Genomic DNA, 20,214 nt, shown 5'->3' with positions numbered 1-20,214 from the left:
CTTTTTCTAGAACAAACAGTTTTACTTTTCTTAGATGAGAGAGCTAGTGCCAGGTTTTAAGCAATGTGGTCATTGGTTTTTGTGTTTCTTGGTGATGTGTTCCTTGAGCTTGAGGCTGGTGTCTAAGGTGAATCCAAGTAACTTGGCATTCTGTGAAAGTTGGGGTTCAAAACCCTCAAGGTTCATGGCATTGAGCCAGGTTTGTTCAGTTTCTTGCTTGTTGTTTTTAGAATATAACAGGAATTCTGTCTTGGTTGGGTTGAGCTTCGGATAGATGCTGGATTATGTGCTTGAAGTGTTTGATTCGTTACACGTGTGAAGCAGAGTAGACTTTCGAGTAGAGTTGTGTATGATCAGTAAATAGGGTGAAATTTGAAGCTGCTATGAATGAGTAGAGCACAAAGCAGCTCAGCTTTACATGTTGTTTGTTACATTTTCTGAAACAACATTGTGTATCCCAATGAAGGATTGGATATCAGAAACAGTGCACAAACAAGCAGTTAGATTTTCTCAAAAATCCTTTGTCCTCCTATACGTATCCCAAACAGCACCCAAACCCCCTAAAAAAACCTTAAGGTCTGTCTCCCACTATACACTTTTCACTTGTGTCTGGAACACTGCTTCCCAAACCTTTTTGAACCGCAAACTAATTTTTAGTATGACAAAACTAGATTTGAGGGACATGACAAAGGCAGTTTTTAAAGTAATTTAATCAGTAATAATTTACAACCAACCAAATCCACATGTTAAAAAAATAGGCAGCCGTTGACGGAAGACATAGCCTGACATTTGAGATTTGACCTCTGTCTTTGAAACACAGCAAATATGACAAAATAAATACAGAATTAAAGGCATCTTTAGTTATTGTTAGGACTTTTGCGACTCACCAAAAATCAACTCATGACCCACTAGGGGGTCGTGACCCACAGTTCTGGAAATACTGGTCTAGAAGTACTCGAAATAGAGAAGATTCATGATGGCAAAAACTTACCCTGGGTGGAACTGGCCTAGTGCCACTACGCAGAGTTCTTCCGCTCCCCCCTCCACCCCCACTAATAAAAAATACTAAAACCGAAATTTTAAAAGAAAAAAGGCACTTACCTGTACTGTGGCATGCGCAGTTCTAACAAGATGTATGTCGGACGTAGGGGTTTGCGGGAGAGATACCACGGCGAGGAGGAGAAGCGCAGCCTGGAGATGCCACAGTACTGGTAAGTGCCTTTTTTCTTTTCAAATTTGGGTTTTATTATTTTTTATTAGGGGGGGGTGGAGGCGGGAAGCCTTTTTCTTCAAGGGGGGGGGGGGCAAGATAACTCCGCTCCACTGCAGGGTCTGAGTTTTGCCTAGACTTCGCGTTCCCAGCGGAGTGTGGTGTATGCAAAACTCTGCACAATCCGCTGGCAGAGCGGAGTTCTCGCCCGCCCCTAGTAAAAACCACCTGCATTCATCGCCCAAATGCCTAGCCCTTACCCTCTTCTTAGACTCACCAAGTATTCATGAAAACAACCCAAATGCCCTCACTTGGTGGGTATGTGTGGCCCAATAATCATCTGGATATATAGACTCCATAAGTCCCTAAATCTTCCCCTCTTTCCATTGCTCGTTAAACTTACTAAAATGTCTCATATTCTCCAGTGCCACTGTATCACAGCATGGGCATTCTCCTCTTCCATATCAAGGCAATGGTGAATTTTACTTCCTCTAGACATTACCAAATTAAAATTGTGTTCTCCTTTGTGGGCTCAGTTGGGCCAAGCAGAGCAATACAACTGACTTAGGGCTCTTTGAAATTGGGTATCCTATAATATTTAAAATGACACTCAATCAATCAATCAATCACTGCATTTCTAAAGCACGCTACATACCCGTTAGGGTATCAAGGCGCGGGGGGGGGGCTGCAGCAAGGCAACAGCGTAACGGCGTGGCAGGAGGACCGTGTAGCGGCTGGGGGGGGGGCTGGGGGGGACCTACCTGCAGGCAGGATCAGAGGTCGCTCTGCACTTCTTTCCAAATTAAGACAACATATGCACCATGTCTCCTAAAGCATCTCCTCTTCAACAACTGGGACCAGTCGTGCAATTTCTATGATGTAGTTTGGAAGGGGGTTAGCATCAATCATAGAGAAAGTTCTAGTGACTCTTCCTAGTTGTATCCTACAGTGCCTTTGAAACGTCTCACCATCAAACCGATTCCCATCTCCGAGTTGGAAACTGCATACCTAGAATTTGCTCTAATTTATGTCTGAAATTAAATGTAAGATATAAGGTCCTTATTATGAGCGTGGGGTCCACAGACCGCCAGACTCACAGTGACAGTCTCCCAACTGCCCTATTAAGACCAGGGCGGTTGGGCCGCCCTGGGTCTGCTGCAGCCGACAGGGATCCTCCATTCCCTGGCAGTTGCGTGGCGGATCTGACTCTGCAATAAGCTTGGCGGGACTGCCACGGTCTCAACAAGCATGTTATGAATTTCCCATACACCATGGTTTTCATGGTGGTGTGCCCGCCATGAAAATTGTGGCGGAGTGGAAACAAAAGGGTGCTCTATCGGCCCCCCTCCTGGTGCCTCACTCATGTGGATGCACACTGGGGGGGGGGGCACAACATGTGCCCTCCTGTGTGCATGCACACCAATACCTGCAATGCATGGACTGCAGCAGTCCATGCCATGCAGGTACTGCCTTTGAGGTTCCCACTGCGGTGCCTATGTCATAGAAATGCCAAAGCACCGCCAGCCAGACCAGAAGAAAACTCCTGATCTGGCAGGCAGTTCATATACGGGTTTGGCAGCGCAGCATCGGGGTGTTCCTACACCGCCAAACTCATAATAAGGCCCTAAGTCTCTTTTATTGCCATGCAATACACAATGGACAGCCCACCACCGTATGCACCATGTGTGTCCAAAGCTTATCTGTTTCCCTATTGCACCTTTCCGTTATCAGTCTCAATTAAAACTGAGCACTCCATAGTTCAAAATCTGGTAAAGCCTTTCCCTCCTCTTCCTTCTGTTTCTGAATGACCCTCATTGGCACTCCTACCCTAGAGCCCTTCCAAACAAATTGTGAATCTGCATGGTAGAGCTCATTAAAAAGCTTGTGTTAACCCTTATTGCTAGAGCTTGCAGTAAATATAAATTCAAAGGAAAAACATTTATTTTTACAATAATTATACTTCCCATCTGCATAAGGAAAATACATGAAACTTTATTCAGATCACCACCTATCTCTGCTAGTTAAGGTGGTAAGTTAACCTTATATAGGTCTCAAATGTTCACTGTTATTTTAACCTCCAACTATATTCTGTGTCACCCACTGGAGAGGAATAAATTGTCTCAGTCTAGTCCCTTCTTCTTGACTCAACATAATATTTAAGATACAGATTTTAAACCGAGCATCTTTTTCCAATAAATGTAAGTGATGGATAATTTAAAATATGGATCCACCCACTCTTCCGAAAGTGAGTACAATGTGGTCCACAAATATGGCCAAGTGGTAGGCTTTTAGTGCAAAGAAAATTCCCCGAATTTGATCTGATTTTCTATTGTGGCAAGCTAGTTGAGTCTATGTAAAAGCAAAAGAAAGTGGCAATATAGGACATTTAAAATATATATATAAATATATATATTAACAGGAAGAAACCCAAAGGTTACAGGGACATTATAGTTAGGTTCACGCTTTACCCACAAAAAAACATAGAAATTTAGCAGTTATAGTTATTCTTATAGTTTTTGTTAAGAATCTATAACTTGTGGCCTAAAGTTACTTAATGGCACTCATAGTTTATTAACATAACTATAACTTCTGAATTTCTACAGTTTTGTGTGGGTAAAACATGAGCCTAACTATAACGTATCTTTAACCTTTGTTTTTTCAGTTAATTTCTTTGTTATTTATTGCAAAGTAATATATAATTAGCGTACTTTAATACAACCACCTACGCACACGCACGGCCTGCGGCCAACCTCCATGCATGCCGCAAGCACCTAACCTGACGCTGCTCACGGTGTCGGGGGTATGGTGTCTGAGTTTTTTTTTCTTTTGGGCTTCGGATCTGTAGGTCCCTCACAGGATCCTCGATTCGGACCATAAAAGATTTGTGGGCAATTTATTGCCCATGATGGGTCCCTCTGCTCCCCCTGCATGTGTCCTGTGGGGAGAAGATGCCTGTATCCTGACCCCTTTTGTGTTTTGACACTATAATTTCCCTCCCCTGGCCAAGCCACTAACAAAATGGTGACTGCAAAGTTCCTTTCAGCCAGCCAATCATGGTCTTACTTTTCTCCTGGGTCCACCGATCTTGAGGGTACCCATGAATCCCTGTGGGTAGATCCGTGAAGTATCCGCGTCCCTAGATTTCTATAAATTTTTTTCTTTAATAACTCCCAAACTACTGAACAGATTACACCAAATCACCCAAGGGCTCTTTCGGATCAAGTTCTAGCCTTCTGCCAAATATGTTGTAATTTTGTTCAGCGGTTCAGGCTGTAGCCGTGTCTAAAAACTGCAAGATCCCCATAGACATGCATGGGGGAAAAGCGTTTTGGGACCCTCCCCTTTTTCTCTCCTTCCACCTCTCTCTCTCTCTCTCTCTCTCTCTCTCTCTCTCTCTCTCTCTCTCTCTCTATATATATATATATATATATATATATATATATATATATATATATATATATACACATATATATTTCCTCTCAACTGTTCCCGTCGCAGAGGGAACTCAATATGTCGGTGCCTGCGTTCGAGACCGGGAGCGTGTCTCTACTCCTACGCGTTTCGAACAAACGTTCTTGATCACGGCAGTGTTCTACATTAGTCCTTTCTTAATTTCCACATTTTATACTCTCTCCCTTTAACTTTCAGGGTGATGCATTATGGGCCATGTAGTTGTGTCAACATAACTTTATTGTTTTTTATTATTTTAAATATTTTATTTATGTTTATGAGTATGTTTCAGCTGGGAGTTATTGTGGGGATGCTTATCTAAAGCGATACTCTGTAACACGTATAATCCTTTAGTAGGAAATTTATTACGTGTTGATTCACGGAAAACCGCGAAGATATACCATAGATGCTATTGTTAAGCCTAATGGTTTTGTTAGTATTCACTGGATGATGTAGCATTTGATTACTAGGGCTGAGTGCCCTTTACCCCACTTATTACCCACTCTTATGCTGTTCTCTATTATAGGCCCTATTATTATTTACATTTGTGCATCAATCTATACAGTAGTCTTTTCTACGATCAAACAGTACATGCTTTATAAATATTGTCCTGTCAATTTCATTTCTCAGTTTTTACAGATGAACATGCATCTCCTCATCTGCATTCAGACCCAATGGATGTTTGTCTTGAATTTTATTATAAGTTTGGACTCCAGTCTTCTTAATTTTTGTAGTCTATCTCCCCCTCGTTCTTGTTTTGGGACTGTAGCCAGACCCAGATATTTTATATCTTGCCAAGTCTTTCCAATGTGAGTTTTGATATGTTTTGCCATGGCATATGTGTTGTCATTGTTCTGAATTGCCCGGATATGTTCAAGTATCCTCTTTTTCAAAGGGCATTTTGTGCTGCGTATGTATTCCTTTCCACAGCAACATCTCAACATATAGACTACAAATGATGATTCACAGGTTATCTTGGTCTTAATTGTGAAGTCTTTTCCTGACGGGTCTCTTAAGATGGTAGTATTCTGTCCTATTTTGCAGGCCTTGCATGTCATACATTTTGTAAATCCATTGCTCCTCTTTTGGAGCCAGTCTGCAGGTTTGTTTATTGAGAAATGGCTTCGCACCAGATGGTCCGAAAGATTTGGCGCTCTCCGATATGAGATTAATGGGCCCGTAACAATGTCAGTTCCTATATCAGGATCTTTCATTAGGACATGCCAGTATTTCGATAGAACTTTTTGAATTTGTAACTTTCCTTACTGTAGGAAGGTCCTCTTCTCCTTGTTTGGTCTGCCTGGGCTGTTCTTTATTTTGTGATGCTGTTGTTATTCCATCTCTGTTTCCCTTATCCAGTGTTTCCAATCTTGTTTTCAGTCTTGCTTTTGCTTCCCCCTCTATGATGTCCATATGTTTGTATCCTCGTTCCAGGAAACGATCTTTAGTGTCTTTAAACTAATTTTCCATATCCTCACTGGTTGAACAATTCCTCTTCATACGGAGGAATTCTCCATATGGTATGCTTTTTATCAGTTTCTGGGGGTGAAAGCTTAGTCCATGAAGGATGCTGTTCGTTGCAGTCTTTTTTTTGTGTGTGGTTGTTTCTATCTTGTTGTTTTGTATAAAGATCATTATTGTTCAGGATGTTAAAAAAGGTCTCAAATTATGTAATCGTTCCCTTCCATAGTAGGAACAAATCATCTATAAAGCGCAACCATAACGCTACTTTGGCCATGTGTTGGTCGTTTTCTTCTCTCCAAGCTACACTCCTCTCCCACCACCCCATCATGAGATTTGCATAGCTTGGAGAGAAGAAAACTCCCATGGCTGTTCCACATCTTTGTTGATACATTCTTTGATTGAAGAGAAACACATTGTTGTACAAACACATCCTGATCATGTCAAGTAACATTTTTGAATGTTCTAGTTCTGTGATTGGTCTCTGTTTTAAGAAGTATTCGATGGCTTTAATTCCTATGTCATGGCTTATGGAGGTGTAAAGAGACACCACATCTATAGTCACCAAAAGATATGATGGTTGCCAATCTGTGTTCATTAGAATCTTTAGGAAATCTCCTGTGTCTTTTATGTAAGATGTCAATGTTGGAACTATGGGAGCAATGAAATAATCAACATAGTTCGCAATGTTCTCATACAATCCTCCACAACTTGAAATTATTGGCCTTCCAGGCGGTCTATTCAATGTTTTGTGCACTTTGGGTAAAAAGTACATTGTCGGTGTGATAGGACTTTCCACCATGAGGTATTTCTTTTCATTTTCTGTGATTAAACCTTTTTGTTGCCAATAGTTCAATTTTGTTTCCAACTCCGATGTGAATTCCGGAATGGGATTATTTGTTAACAGTTCATAGTTCTTATTCACATTTAATTGGCGCAGGGCTTCATCAATGTATTGTTGTTTGTCCATTATTATGATGTTCCCGCCCTTGTCCGCAGGTTTAATTTCAAACATGGTGTTATTTTTTAGTGAGTGGATAGCTGCTCGTTCTTTTTTTGATAAATTTTCCTTGACATCTAAGTGAGTATTGTTTTTCATTTTTTCTATATCACTCATTACCAGGTCATAAAAAAGATCAATTTTATTTCCCGGGTGGAGAGTAGGATAACATTTTGATTTTGCTTTGAAGGTGGTTGCAATCCTTTTGTCTGTTGTAACTTCAATTTCCTCAAGAATTTGGGTTTCTCTTATTTGGGAACCTGTCACTTCATTCACAAGTTCATAAGCAATGCGTAAATGAGGAACATCTTCGATATTGTATATATCACTCCCTGTTGTGATAGTTTGTCTTTGGGTGGGTTGTGAAATGGATGGGTCAACTCTTTCTTCAATTGAGTTTATATGATTTGTATGATTTTCTGAAGTGACTTCTTGTCCTTGGATCGATTGTGGATTCAATGTTTTCCTCGCAAAAAACTTTTTTAGTTTAAGTTTCCTTATATATTTGTAGAGGTCTATTTTTGTATCAACTTCTTCATGATGAATTTCAGGGCAGAAGGATAGGCCTTTGTTAAGTAGTTTGATTTCATCTTTGGATAGGTTGTATCTTGATAAATTTATTACCAGATTTGATGTTGCTTGTTTCTTTGTGATTAGCTCCTCACTGGTCTTGATCTCAGGTTGTACCGTCCTCCTTTGTCGGTTGCTTCGTCTTGTTTTGCGCTTTGTTTTCCTGAGTATAGTGAGCCCCTTTCTCTTGCTCTTGATCTTTGATATCCATGTCCACCTGGATTTAAGCGTGGTGTCTGCTGGTCGTGATAGAGCAGCTTCATTTCCTCTAAAAAAGAAAACTTACGTATGCCGGCAGCTCTTTGTTCACCTTCACTAAGGTCTGACTCTGATCCACTAGTCGGTTGACTTGCTCCTTTATTTGTATTTGCATCCCATTGTTTTTTTACTGACTCAAATTTTCGTGCAAAGGTTAATATTGTCCCAAATTTGTAGTCGTCCTCATCTCTATGGAATATGTGTTCCTTTCTTTTTTGGACCTCATCATCATGTTTGTCCAAATTTTTATCCATCTCCATTCTTAGTTTCTTTACAGTAGCATTGTCTTCCTTTAGCGCTGTTATTTCCATTTCAGTTTCTGTTATTTTTTGAAGTAGCTCTTCCACTTCCTTCCTCGCATATTTTATGATTATTTTCATTATTCATTTTGAGCAGTCCATGTTATTGTTGCCCCACTCCTCCAGCATTTCGGGCTTGGTATCAGGATGGTTGGGGAGAGTGAATATGCGGAGACTTCTGGGCACCATATTGCATTCCACATACTTTTCCAATGTGATTATCTCCCACCCTTGCGATATTTCCTTCCTCATTAATTTCTCTAATTTCAAAAAGAGTTGTTTTATTGTGGTGATACTCTGTTGTGTCGTCTTTTCTCCTCCTTCAGCACTTGTTGTTTTTATCGCTTCTCTGAAACATTGTTTCTGCTTTCGCTAATCTCCGCGTTGCTCTTTCCTCCATTTCGGTGTTGTTCAATTTAGCTTGTACAGCTTAGTCACAGTCAAGCTCCCTGTGTGATTGTTGCACTATCGTTCTTTATTGTTCAGACAGTGGAAATAATTATTCGAACACTGTTGCTTTAATGTTATGGATACGGGATTTTGAGTCACCCATTTGCGCGACCTGATTTACTGCCAGGAAAGGTTTATGCGAAAATAATTGTTTAACTTTCACTCATGCCGGGCTGTAATAGCCGTTGTTCATGCATTTTACCTCACACGGCTTAACATTTACTTTTGTTTGCACACAGTCACTTACCCGGGAGACTCCAGAATGTGTTCGCGTCCTCCGACTGAGCACGTCGACGCTCTACCAGGGTGTCCGTGAGATGTTGTCTTCTATTCAGGACCGCTGGTTTATTCATGCGAAGTCCTTTTGCAATTTCAATGTTCTTTGCTTTGTGCTTGAATCCAAAGTTTCTTTTTGGAAACGGAAAATGGAAGCCGGGTTCTCCTCTGTACTCGTTTATTTCCTCTCAACTGTTCCCGTCTCAGAGGGAACTCAATATGTCGGTGCCCGCGTTCGAGCCCGGGAGCGTGTCTCTGTTTGATTGCAGATACAAGAAATCACGCGGCACACTTCTTGGCAGGGAAGATTTTTCGTTTATTTCACAGGTCTAGCGCAAAACTCCTACGCGTTTCGAACAAACGTTCTTGATCACGGCAGTGTTCTACATTAGTCCTTTCTTAATTTCCACATTTTATACTCTCTCCCTTTAACTTTCAGGGTAATGCATTATGGGCCATGTAGTTGTGTCAACATAACTTTATTGATTTTTATTATTTTAAATATTTTATTTCTGTTTATGAGTATGTTTCAGCTGGGAGTTATTGTGGGGATGCTTATCTAAAGCGATACTCTGTAACACGTATAATCCTTTAGTAGGAAATTTATTACGTGTTGATTCACGGAAAACCGCAAAGATATACCATAGATGCTATTGTTAAGCCTAATGGTTTTGTGAGTATTCACTGGATGGTGTAGCATTTGATTACTAGGGTTGAAGGGAGAGAGTATAAAATGTGGAAATTAAGAAATGACTAATGTAGAACACTGCCGTGATCAAGAACGTTTGTTCGAAACGCGTAGGAGTTTTGCGCTAGACCTGTGAAATAAACGAAAAATCTTCACTGCCAAGAAGTGTGCCGCGTGATTTCTTGTATCTGCAATATATATATATATATATATATATATATATATATATATATATATATATATATATATATATATATATATATATATATATATATATATTTCAAACAAATGCCCTGGAGCTTGAGATGGAACGCAACAGCATTCCGCCATCCGAGCCTCAGATGTGCTGTTTGTGCCCATGAAGAAGAGGCTTCCGCCTCGAAACGCGTTGGCAGAAAGAAAATTAAGACGGAGTAAAGCAGGCTGCATTACGAAGCCGGATGGCGGAATGCTGTCGCGTTCCATCTCAAGCTCCAGGGCATTTGTTTGAAATCTGATTGACACGGCGCCCGGCCGTGGGGATGAGAACCATCACCAGCAGGTACAAAGACCACAAATGCCAGTTGGAAGAGGCTGAGGAATTGAACTTTCAAAACCTAATCGGCACAGCAATCCATATGCTCACTTAGCCTGCTTTCAGAAACTGTCGCCTACTAAAGGAATGATAATTAATTAAAATTACGAACGCACAATTTGAACTTACTGAAAGCGAACATTATTGCTCGCATTAAGGACTCAATGACCTATAATGCACCAGAAATGAAATGCACTAAGCACACGCCCACAGGGGGCGGAGTTGGAATAAATAAAATTTAAAATCAGAATGCGAGCCTCAGATGTGCTGTTTGTGCCCATGAAGAAGAGGCTTCCGCCTCGAAACGCGTTGGCAGAAAGAAAATTAAGACGGAGTAAAGCAGGCTGCATTACGAAGCCGGATGGCGGAATGCTGTCGCGTTCCATCTCAAGCTCCAGGGCATTTGTTTGAAATATATATATATATATATATATATTTATATAAATGATACGAATCTCCACAACATTTTCACAGAGCTTCCCCTTTTTGGTTCAGCTGCTGTGATGAAAGTTTCAGGGTGATCCTTCTCGCAGGGCTGAGACAAAAGGGGGGTCCTAAAACGCGTTTTCCCCATGTTAAGTCTATGGCGATTTTTTTTACAGACTGCAGCCCAAACTGCTGAACGGAATTACACCAAATTTTGCAGAAAGCTAGATGTTGGTCCCGAAAGCATGCTTTTTATGATTTGGTGTAAATCTGTTCAGTAGTTCTTGAGATATCTATCTTTAAAAAATATAGATATCTGGGGACCCAAGTCCTTGCAGTGGACTCGCGAATCCTACAAAAATGTGATTGTCTGTCAACACTTCAACTTCATGGGGCAGAGTATGAATACCCTGACCCCCCCCCCCCCCCCCAGAAATGTTGGGGGGGAACCCTCAGGGGCATGGACTCTTGGATGGATCTGCAAATACGCTGCAATATTTTTTTTTAAGTGTTGACTCCTGTGCTTGCTTTGGAATAACCCTCGGGTGGGCTAGGTCCCAGGGGCATTGTGGAAATGTAGGAGGGGTACACAGGGCTGCCACCTCCCTGAGACACAAATACAATAATGAAGAGGGTCCGTTGCGGACTCCTAGCCCTGGGGACCACCACCTCCTCGGGGCTTACTTAACAAAGCCGCACAGCCCCCTTCATGGAAACCTACATGGCCCTGGGGATCGCCTACCCCCAGGGTCGGCTCCAGCAATATCCTGGGGTGCCCACCTCTGGAATATTGCCGTTTCCTATGGCACCTCTCCTGCCAAGCCATAGCTAACTCTCTTCTTTCAGCAAGCAATTACAAAAATGCTCCCGCTTGCTGAAAGCACAGCATGTCTGTTTCCCTGCCCGCTGTGAAGCGAGCAGGTAAACTGTTATTGCTTTGAGATTGAGGGAGCTGCATGTTAGCAGCTCCCTGGGTCTCAAAGCAATGCTGGCTCCTGCAGGAGGCAGGTGGCCAGGAGGGATTGCAGAGGCCTTGAGTCTCCCCCCACAATACACAATGAAGAGGCCAGGCCCTGGGGGAAGGGGGGCCACATGACCCCCCTTCCCATTTAAAAAAAAAAAATAAAGGCCTGGCTCCGGGGTTGGGGTCCCCGGGCCGATATCGGCACTGGAGGGAGGCCATGTGGCCCCCCTCCCCTTTGTCTTAAAAAATGTATAAAAAAGGGGCAAGCCCGGGGGGATGGAGTCCCCAAGGCCGAAAATGACGCGGGAGGGGGGGGGCAGCTGCCCCCTCCCATTTTATTAAAAAAATATAAGAAAAAAGAACCTCTCAGCCCCCTCCCTTTCAAATATATATAAAAAAATAAAAGGTGGGCCCTTGGGTTGGCAGCCCCCCTCCATTTCTTTTCAATAAAACATGTAAAAGGGGGCAGGGCCCAGGGGATGGGGTGTCCGGGCCCCAAAATGGACCAGGGAAGGGGGGGCATGCAGCAGAATTGCTGAGAGGTGGTCAGAGGCCATGCCCCCTTTCTCCACCACTCTGCAAACGAGCCACTCGGCCCACTGCTGGTTGCGGGATGAAGTCCTCTTGCTTTCTGAGGGACTCAGGACTAAAGTGAAGTGGACTTCTTCCCCTGAGCAGCAGTGCACTGGGAGGCGCATTTGCAGAGTGGTGGAGAAATGGGACGTGGCCTTTCACAACCTCTCAGTAATCCAGCTGTGTGGGTCTTACTGGAGGTAACAGGAGTGTGTGTTTGGATTAGCAAGTCCCTTCCTAACCCTCTTTTTAAATTTCCCTATATCCCTCCCAGTTAGTAGTAGAGAGTCACAATTTCACCAGCACTCCTACTTTATCTCATATTTCTCACTATTGTTTACTAAACTGTATCCCTATGTGTGTGGAGCTCTCCACTCTCAAGGTTATATAAATGCTGCTGTGTCCTATTCACAATATACTCTTGCCTAACAAGTTGTGTGTTTCATTATTACTATTCATTTCAAAATAGAGTTGCAATTAATTTAATGCTTATTATTATGGATATTAATAACTGATAGTATGGTTTTCATTTTGTTTTTCCTCTCAGCTACATGCTATCCCTTGCTGTCAATACTGCACTTTATAAATTCTATACATAAAACAGGAAAATAGTTGGATTATACACAGAACTAGTGGAATAATGTGATAAAGTTGACTGAATTATGTGGCAAAGAAAGCTAAATTATGCATATTTTGATACAACATGGTCCTCCTCTTTCACAGCGGCAAGAGTCTTGGTGTCACCATCTTCAGAGATTCGTGAAGAGGAAACGGCCACTCTGACCTGTGAAGTTCCTAGTGGAAATCCAGAAAAGATCACTTATGTTTGGTACAAGAATAACATCTGGCTGAAGGAAGGATCTGCAAGAGTGCTGGTGTTCCACAAGGCAATCAGCAGTGATACTGGCTGCTACGCCTGCAAAGTGCAGAACGACAAAGGCAGTGATATTTCACCTCCCATCGCCATCACAGTGGTTTGTAAGTTTATAAACATACCTTTTTCGACTGAAAGTCATTAACACATGCTTATTGGGACAGAAATAGTCCCTGCATGGTGTACAGGTATGTCCCCTGCCCCGAGTGCCCAACTATGAGTATCTGGCATCCTGGTTTTTGGATTGTGGCCCAGCCTTATGCTAATCTCACCAGTGCACAAAGACCTAGGTCTCGTCCTGTAGCTGGAGGGGCACACAAAGTGTACTCTTCATAGTGGCAGAGGACTACTGTTCTTGTCACGTGTTCCTGCGTGTGGTACGGTGGTGGCAGCATACTGTGTTTGTGTAATTCTTAGTGTGGTCAGACCTTTTACCCATGCCATGGAAGTTGAAGCCAACTGGACCACTTGTATAAACTCACACTGCTACAGACAAGCCTGGACCCTTGTGCTAAGCTCATGAGAGAAAGGGTATATGTATGTCGTGTGTGTTCTACGTGTTCCACACATATGTGAGTGTCTGAGTGAACCAAAGTGGCACAGGCCTACAGCTTTCATTTTGGAAACTCCTGGGCTGTTCATGTGCAGAAAATGGAGGTGAGAGTTCTTTCCCAGACATTGAAAGTCTATTACCGACATTTCTGAGACTGGAAGGGGGAAACCTGGGCACTGAAGTGAAATCGATTAGATACATTTGATTCCAAGGGCTGCTGATTAGACGTCCTGAAAAATGCCATTTGGTAGATGGTAGGGGAGAAGAGTGGGACTACAGTTCCTGTTTTCAGAGTGTGCTGTCTCTGTTACTGATCACTTTCATGTGAGGCTCTTCATAGTGAGGTGCAGAATGCTCACCCCTCTTTGTGCATCTGCTGTGGGTGCTCCAGCCTATAGATATCTTGGTTGTGGAGAGCATCACTTAAGACAAAGGCTGATTCTGAGATTCATTACCACCAATACATGGATCATTATAAGCTCTACCTGAAGGTCACCTTCCTGAAGACATCATTTTAGCTGCTTCAAGACTTGAAATCATGCAATCCTGGATTACGTTTCATCACCTCAAATTCAATGCATATAAAGCTAAGCTGACCACAGGAATGAGACCGCATTGACTCGATCAACTTAGTTTGTTGTTCTCCATCCATTATTGATAATGTTAAATCTCTATTTTACACCCATTAGGCTGGCTTACGATTGATGGGAGGGCAATTTTCTGAAGTAAGTCATTCTTTGGATGTTCCTCTCATACCACCTTCAAATATGACCCTTAGGATCATTTTCATCTTTCAAAAGTGAACTTTTTGATTTTCAATATGGTCAATATGGCCTATATGATGTCCTCAGCATGCCACAGCACAGAGATAGGCTAAAGGTTTAGATCAGGGTTCTCCAATGTTCGCCCTGGAGGGTCTGCTCAATACAGATTTTTATGATAACTACATTTATCTAAATGTGGATATGCTAAAAATCTGGCATGGATACAACCCTCCAGGACCGACATTAGGACTCCTAAATGCCTTTTGTGAATACCGAAAGTCTTAAAGTTAGGATTTTTCGCAGTTTAGGAGTAGTAAAGTTAGGACTCCTATCTTTAGGACTCCTACACTAATAAAAATCCTAACTTTAAGACTTTTGGTATTCACAGAAGGCATTTTGGAGTACTAAAGTTAGGACTCCTAACTTCTGTGAATCCCGAAATGAGTAAGTGCCTTCTGTGAATACCAAATTGGTAGTAAGTTTAGGATTTTGTCTTAAGTTAGTTCTGTGAATCGGGCCCATGGTGAGTGACATCACCGATGACATAACTGATAACATCATGCAGTGATAGTGAGTGTTTTAAAAAAAAGTTTATGAGTATCATAAGCTGCTACAAAAGTTAAATTAGTATACTTTGTGTATTAATGAGTTATACTACTTCTAACATATATTATGTGAGTGGCTGTGTGACTGTGTGTATGTGTGTGGGAGTGGGTGTGTGAGTGGCTGTATGGGTGAGTGAGTGGGTGTGTGAGTGGCTGAATGGGTGACTGAGTGGCTGTGACTGAGCCGAACTATAATTTCCCTGTAACCTTAGTTTTTTTCAACGAATTTGTAAGGTTTTTAAAATTCTATTCCCTAACTATAACATCCCTGCAACCTTTGTTTTTAAGTGAATTTTGAAGTTTTTTTTAATTGTTTATTTCCTAACAGTAACCTGTAACCTTTGAGAGTGGGTGTTTGAATGGCTGTATAGGTCAGTGAGTGGGTGCATTAGTGACTGTATGGGTCAGTGACTGGGTTTGTGAGTGATTTTGTGGTTGTGTGAGTGGGTGTGTAAGTGTGTGAATGGATCTATGAATGGATATGTGAGTGTGTGGGTGTGTGAATGGGTCTGTGAATGAGTGTGTGAGTGTCTGTGTGGGTATGTGAGTGGGTGTGTGAATGCCTGCAAACATGTGTGAGTGGGTGTGTGTGTGCCTATGTGGATCTGTCAGCGGGTGTCTGAGTTTCTGTGTGGGTGTGTGAGGGGGTGTGCATCTGTGTGGGTCTGTGAGTGGGTGTGTAAGTGTCTGAGTGGCTCTGTAAGTGGGTATGTGAGTGGCTCAGTGAGTGTTTGTGTGGGTCTGTGAGTGGGTGTGTGAGAGTGTCTGGGTGGGTGTTTGAGTATGTGAGTGTTTGTGTGGGTCTGTGAGTGGGTGTGTGAGAGTGTCTGGGTGGGTGTTTGAGTGGGGTGTGAGTGTGTGGGTCTGTGAGTGGGTGTTTGAGTGTCTGTGAGTGAGTGTGTGAGTGACTTAGTGGGTCTGTGAGTGGGTGTGTGGCAAGGTCTCTGATTGGGTGTGTCAATGCCTGCTTAGGTCTTTCATTGGGGCGAGTGCCTATGTGGATCTGTGACTGAGTTTGAGAGTGCCTGCATGGCTCTGTGAGTGGGTATGTGAATGCCTACATAGGTTTGTGAGTGGGTGTACCGTGTGTGACGGTTTTTTAAGTGCTCCAAGATTTGTCAATCTGTTGTGGATTTGCACGGGGCTTGGCTGAGAATCGCGGACGATCTGCGGATTAACAAAGTGGGGAAAAAATAATATAACTCAATTTTGTACACAACATAGGTCCCTCCCATACTCCTCTAACACACCCATGGGGTCAGGGTACCTAAACACAAACTCCTTTAATCATTTTGCAGAAACATTTTAAGACCCCGGGACCATTACCCATTACTTAAAATGGCGGCCGCAACCTCTTGGTCAGGTTGTGGTCAGCCAATCACAGCATTGCTGGTGTCACGTGACTTGGTACAAAAGGGGGTGGTGATAGACGGAGCATCCGAATCAATCAAACACTCACACCCAGTCAAAAGATCTGGGTTTAATCCATCACCGTTCTTTAGCCCACTCTGCCACCCCAGTTCAGACATGGCTATATGCAAATCAGTCTGACCCCGTGCCTCATTGGAACAGTCCAGCCCGAACTGCCAAGCCATGCCTTCCCTGGACCGGAAACAAGCTTCCGAGGACCGGTTTCTGGCATTCCAGCCGTCTTCAGCCCGGCTTGCTTGAATCCAGTGGCAAAGTGAGCAAGGGACTCACGTCTGAGCATACCCTGCCACACCCATGGCGGCCAAAAGCGGTACAAAAGGGGGTGGTGATAGACGGAGCATCCGATTCAATCAAACACTCACACCCAGTCAAAAGATCTGGGTTTAATCCATCACCGTTCTTTAGCCCACTCTGCCACCCCAGTTCAGACATGGCTATATGCAAATCAGTCTGGACCCGTGCCTCATGGGAACAGTCCAGCCCGAACTGCCAAGCCATGCCTTCCCTGGACCGGAAAAAAGCTTCCGAGGACCGGCTTCTGGCATTCCAGCCGTCTTCAGCCCGGCTTGCTTGAATCCAGTGGCAAAGTGAGCAAGGGACTCACGTCTGAGCATACCCTGCCACACCCATGGCGGCCAAAAGCGGTACAAAAGGGGGTGGTGATAGACGGAGCATCCGAATCAATCAAACACTCACACCCAGTCAAAAGATCTGGCTTTAATCCATCACCGTTCTTTAGCCCAAAAACGATGGATTTAGGCCCAGATCTCTGTACTGGGGTGAATGTATGACATTGTTCTGCATTCTGTCCATCAATTGTTGTTTTTGCATTTGTCACCCCGAGTGGGATGGGTATGCTCAGACGTGAGTCCCATGCTCTCCACACCACTGGAGTCAATCTATCCTTGCTGATGAAGGCTGATAGCCAGAAACCGGTCCTTGGATGCTTGATTCCGGTCCAGGAAAGACATGGCTTGGCAGTTCGGGCTGGACTGTTCCCATGAGGCACAGGGTCAAGGCTGATTTGCATATGGATATGTCTGACCTGGGGTGGTGTGGAGTGCAAAAAAACGATGGATTTAGGCCCAGATCTCTGTACTGGGGTGAATGTATGACATTGTTCTGCATTCTGTCCATCAATTGTTGTTTTTGCATTTGTCACCCCGAGTGGGATGGGTATGCTCAGACGCGAGTCCCATGCTCTCCACACCACTGGAGTCAATCTATCCAGGCTGATGAAGGATGATAGCCAGAAACCGGTCCTTGGATGCTTGATTCCGGTCCAGGAAAGACATGGCTTGGCAGTTCGGGCTGGACTGTTCCCATGAGGCACAGGGTCAAGGCTGATTTGCATATGGCTATGTCTGACCTGGGGTGGTGTGAGGTACCGGGTTTTTAGGAACCCGGTGGTGCCAGGGGATAACACCCAAAGACCTCTGAGTTCTCCCTTGTTCCGGACCACAGAAACACTGAGTCTTCTATCGCAGTCAAAGATCGAGTTTTATTGGCAGCTACCAAGTAACACGTGTCCCAGAAGTACACCTCACGGACAGTAGGTTCTCGGGAGACTGTTCGTTTTTACAGAACCAGCCTTTTCCTTATATACAAAATATATAGCTCCAAGCAAGAATTCTTGAGTTTATGATATGGCTATACACATATTTCTACAATAATACAAAGAGCGAAGTCATGTAAGCAAGCCCATATTTTAGATGTCCAGTTCGTTGATAGATTACCCAGTTAGGCCTGGAACTCCCATCAGATATCGATGAAACCTCAATAAAGAAGGGCACCTCCTAGTCATAAAGCTGGCCATAAACAAGGGACGTGGACAGGTGCATGTTTGCAGAAAGCATGGTCTGTATGTAGTGAATGGTTTGTGGAATGTTATGCACTGATGTTATCGTATTCGGCCACTGGGCGAGGAGCCGCCCAAACAGGTCTGGCCGAAGGCAGTGGAGTCAGTTGGGACAGGTCAGGGGGAAGTCAGGGAAGGTGGACGTGTCCTTTTGGATCAAGCTCGACCTTTAATTGACTTATCATGAGGGCAAGACGTAAGATGGATGCCGTTTACAAAATGGAGTCTAAGGGGTCGGAACGGAAACTGCGATTTAGGGGTGTTGGCAATCTTCGATTATGATGCAAATGGACAGGAATGATGTCCTAGTCATTATCGGTTCGTCGATACCATATTCGTCATGGTATGTGGATGTTTTGTGACACGGAAAAGGACCTCGATATCGGGATAACAACAGGGTCCAGATTTTCAGAACCACAGGTGTGGAGTGCAAAAAAACTATGGATTTAGGCCCAGATCTCTGTACTGGGTTGAATGTATGACATTGTTCTGCATTCTGTCCATCAATTGTTGTTTTTGCATTTGTCACCCCGAGTGGGATGGGTATGCTCAGACGCGAGTCCCATGCTCTCCACACCACTGGAGTCAATCTATCCAGGCTGATGAAGGCTGATAGCCAGAAACCGGTCCTTGGATGCTTGATTCCGGTCCAGGAAAGACATGGCTTGGTAGTTCGGGCTGGACTGTTCCCATGAGGCACAGGGTCAAGGCTGATTTGCATATGGCTATGTCTGACCTGGGGTGGTGTGGAGTGCAAAAAAACTATGGATTTAGGCCCAGATCTCTGTACTGGGGTGAATGTATGACATTGTTCTGCATTCTGTCCATCAATTGTTGTTTTTGCATTTGTCACCCCGAGTGGGATGGGTATGCTCAGACGTGAGTCCCATGCTCTCCACACCACTGGAGTCAATCTATCCAGGATGATGAAGGCTGATAGCCAGAAACCGGTCCTTGGATGCTTGAATCCGGTCCAGGAAAGACATGGCTTGGCAGTTCGGGCTGGACTGTTCCCATGAGGCACAGGGTCAAGGCTGATTTGCATATGGCTATGTCTGACCTGGGGTGGTGTGGAGTGCAAAAAAACGATGGATTTAGGCCCAGATCTCTGTACTGGGGTGAATGTATGACATTGTTCTGCATTCTGTCCATCATTTGTTGTTTTTGCAGGTGTCACGTGACTTGGCAGACCCACTGCTGAGGATCCCCGACCCTAGATATACAAATGTGTTTTTCTTTTAATAACTACACAACTACTGAATGGATTTAGTTGGTTAAGTTACTAGAGATAACTTTAACTCTAGCTGCTGAATTTCCTTCAATTAATTAATGCTGCTTCCCAGCCAGCCAGATATGCACTCGACAATGTGTCAAAATGCTTTCTATAAGCAGCACTTGGACAGTTCAGCTGTAGCAAATACATAGCATTTTCCATTATAGCTATGAGGTCCCTAAGGCTTCCATTCCTATCAATGTTCGGGGCGGTCCTAGCTGCACACGTATGTTTGGGAGTATTACTGTGTTCCTTGCCTGTAGTTTATAATGCAGGAACACTTCCACATATACACCTATCAACACTAAAAGTAAGTGTGTTTCAAGGCTGTGAATGTGAAGGGAACATCCACAATTTAACAGGTTCTGGAGATGGGATCCTGAGAGGTATGAGGGAGTAGGAGACGGAGTGTCGTAGCTAAATGTTCAAATGCACATTTTTGGCACATTTCTAAAGTGTGATTCATGCCACAAATCGGTAACTTGATTTGTATTTCAACAAATCACCCTGAGGTAACCTTAAGGCAACATGTTTTAGTACCCAATAATTCAAATATACGTAAATAGACCAGGTAAAAGACAATAAAAAATTACAATGAGTATATGGTTATATTTGATGGAGTTACTACTTTGTTCCCAATTATTAGTTATTAATAAA

The 20,214-nt window shown here is 43.4% G+C and overlaps 1 protein-coding gene across 1 annotated transcript in view; it reads left to right on the top strand.

Annotated features, from left to right (window-relative positions):
* LOC144817756 (sialoadhesin-like) overlaps positions 1–20,214 on the top strand; it is a 252,600-nt gene that overhangs the window by 178,506 nt on the left and 53,880 nt on the right. The window contains 1 exon segment of the mRNA XM_078674542.1: positions 12,923–13,177. Within this exon segment, the coding sequence (XP_078530668.1) occupies positions 12,923–13,177 (255 nt within the window).

This window comes from Lissotriton helveticus, chromosome 2_1 (assembly GCF_964261635.1).
Source record: "Lissotriton helveticus chromosome 2_1, aLisHel1.1, whole genome shotgun sequence".
Taxonomy (NCBI): Eukaryota; Metazoa; Chordata; class Amphibia; order Caudata; family Salamandridae; genus Lissotriton; species Lissotriton helveticus.
This window is presented reverse-complemented; position numbering and strand designations above follow the sequence as displayed.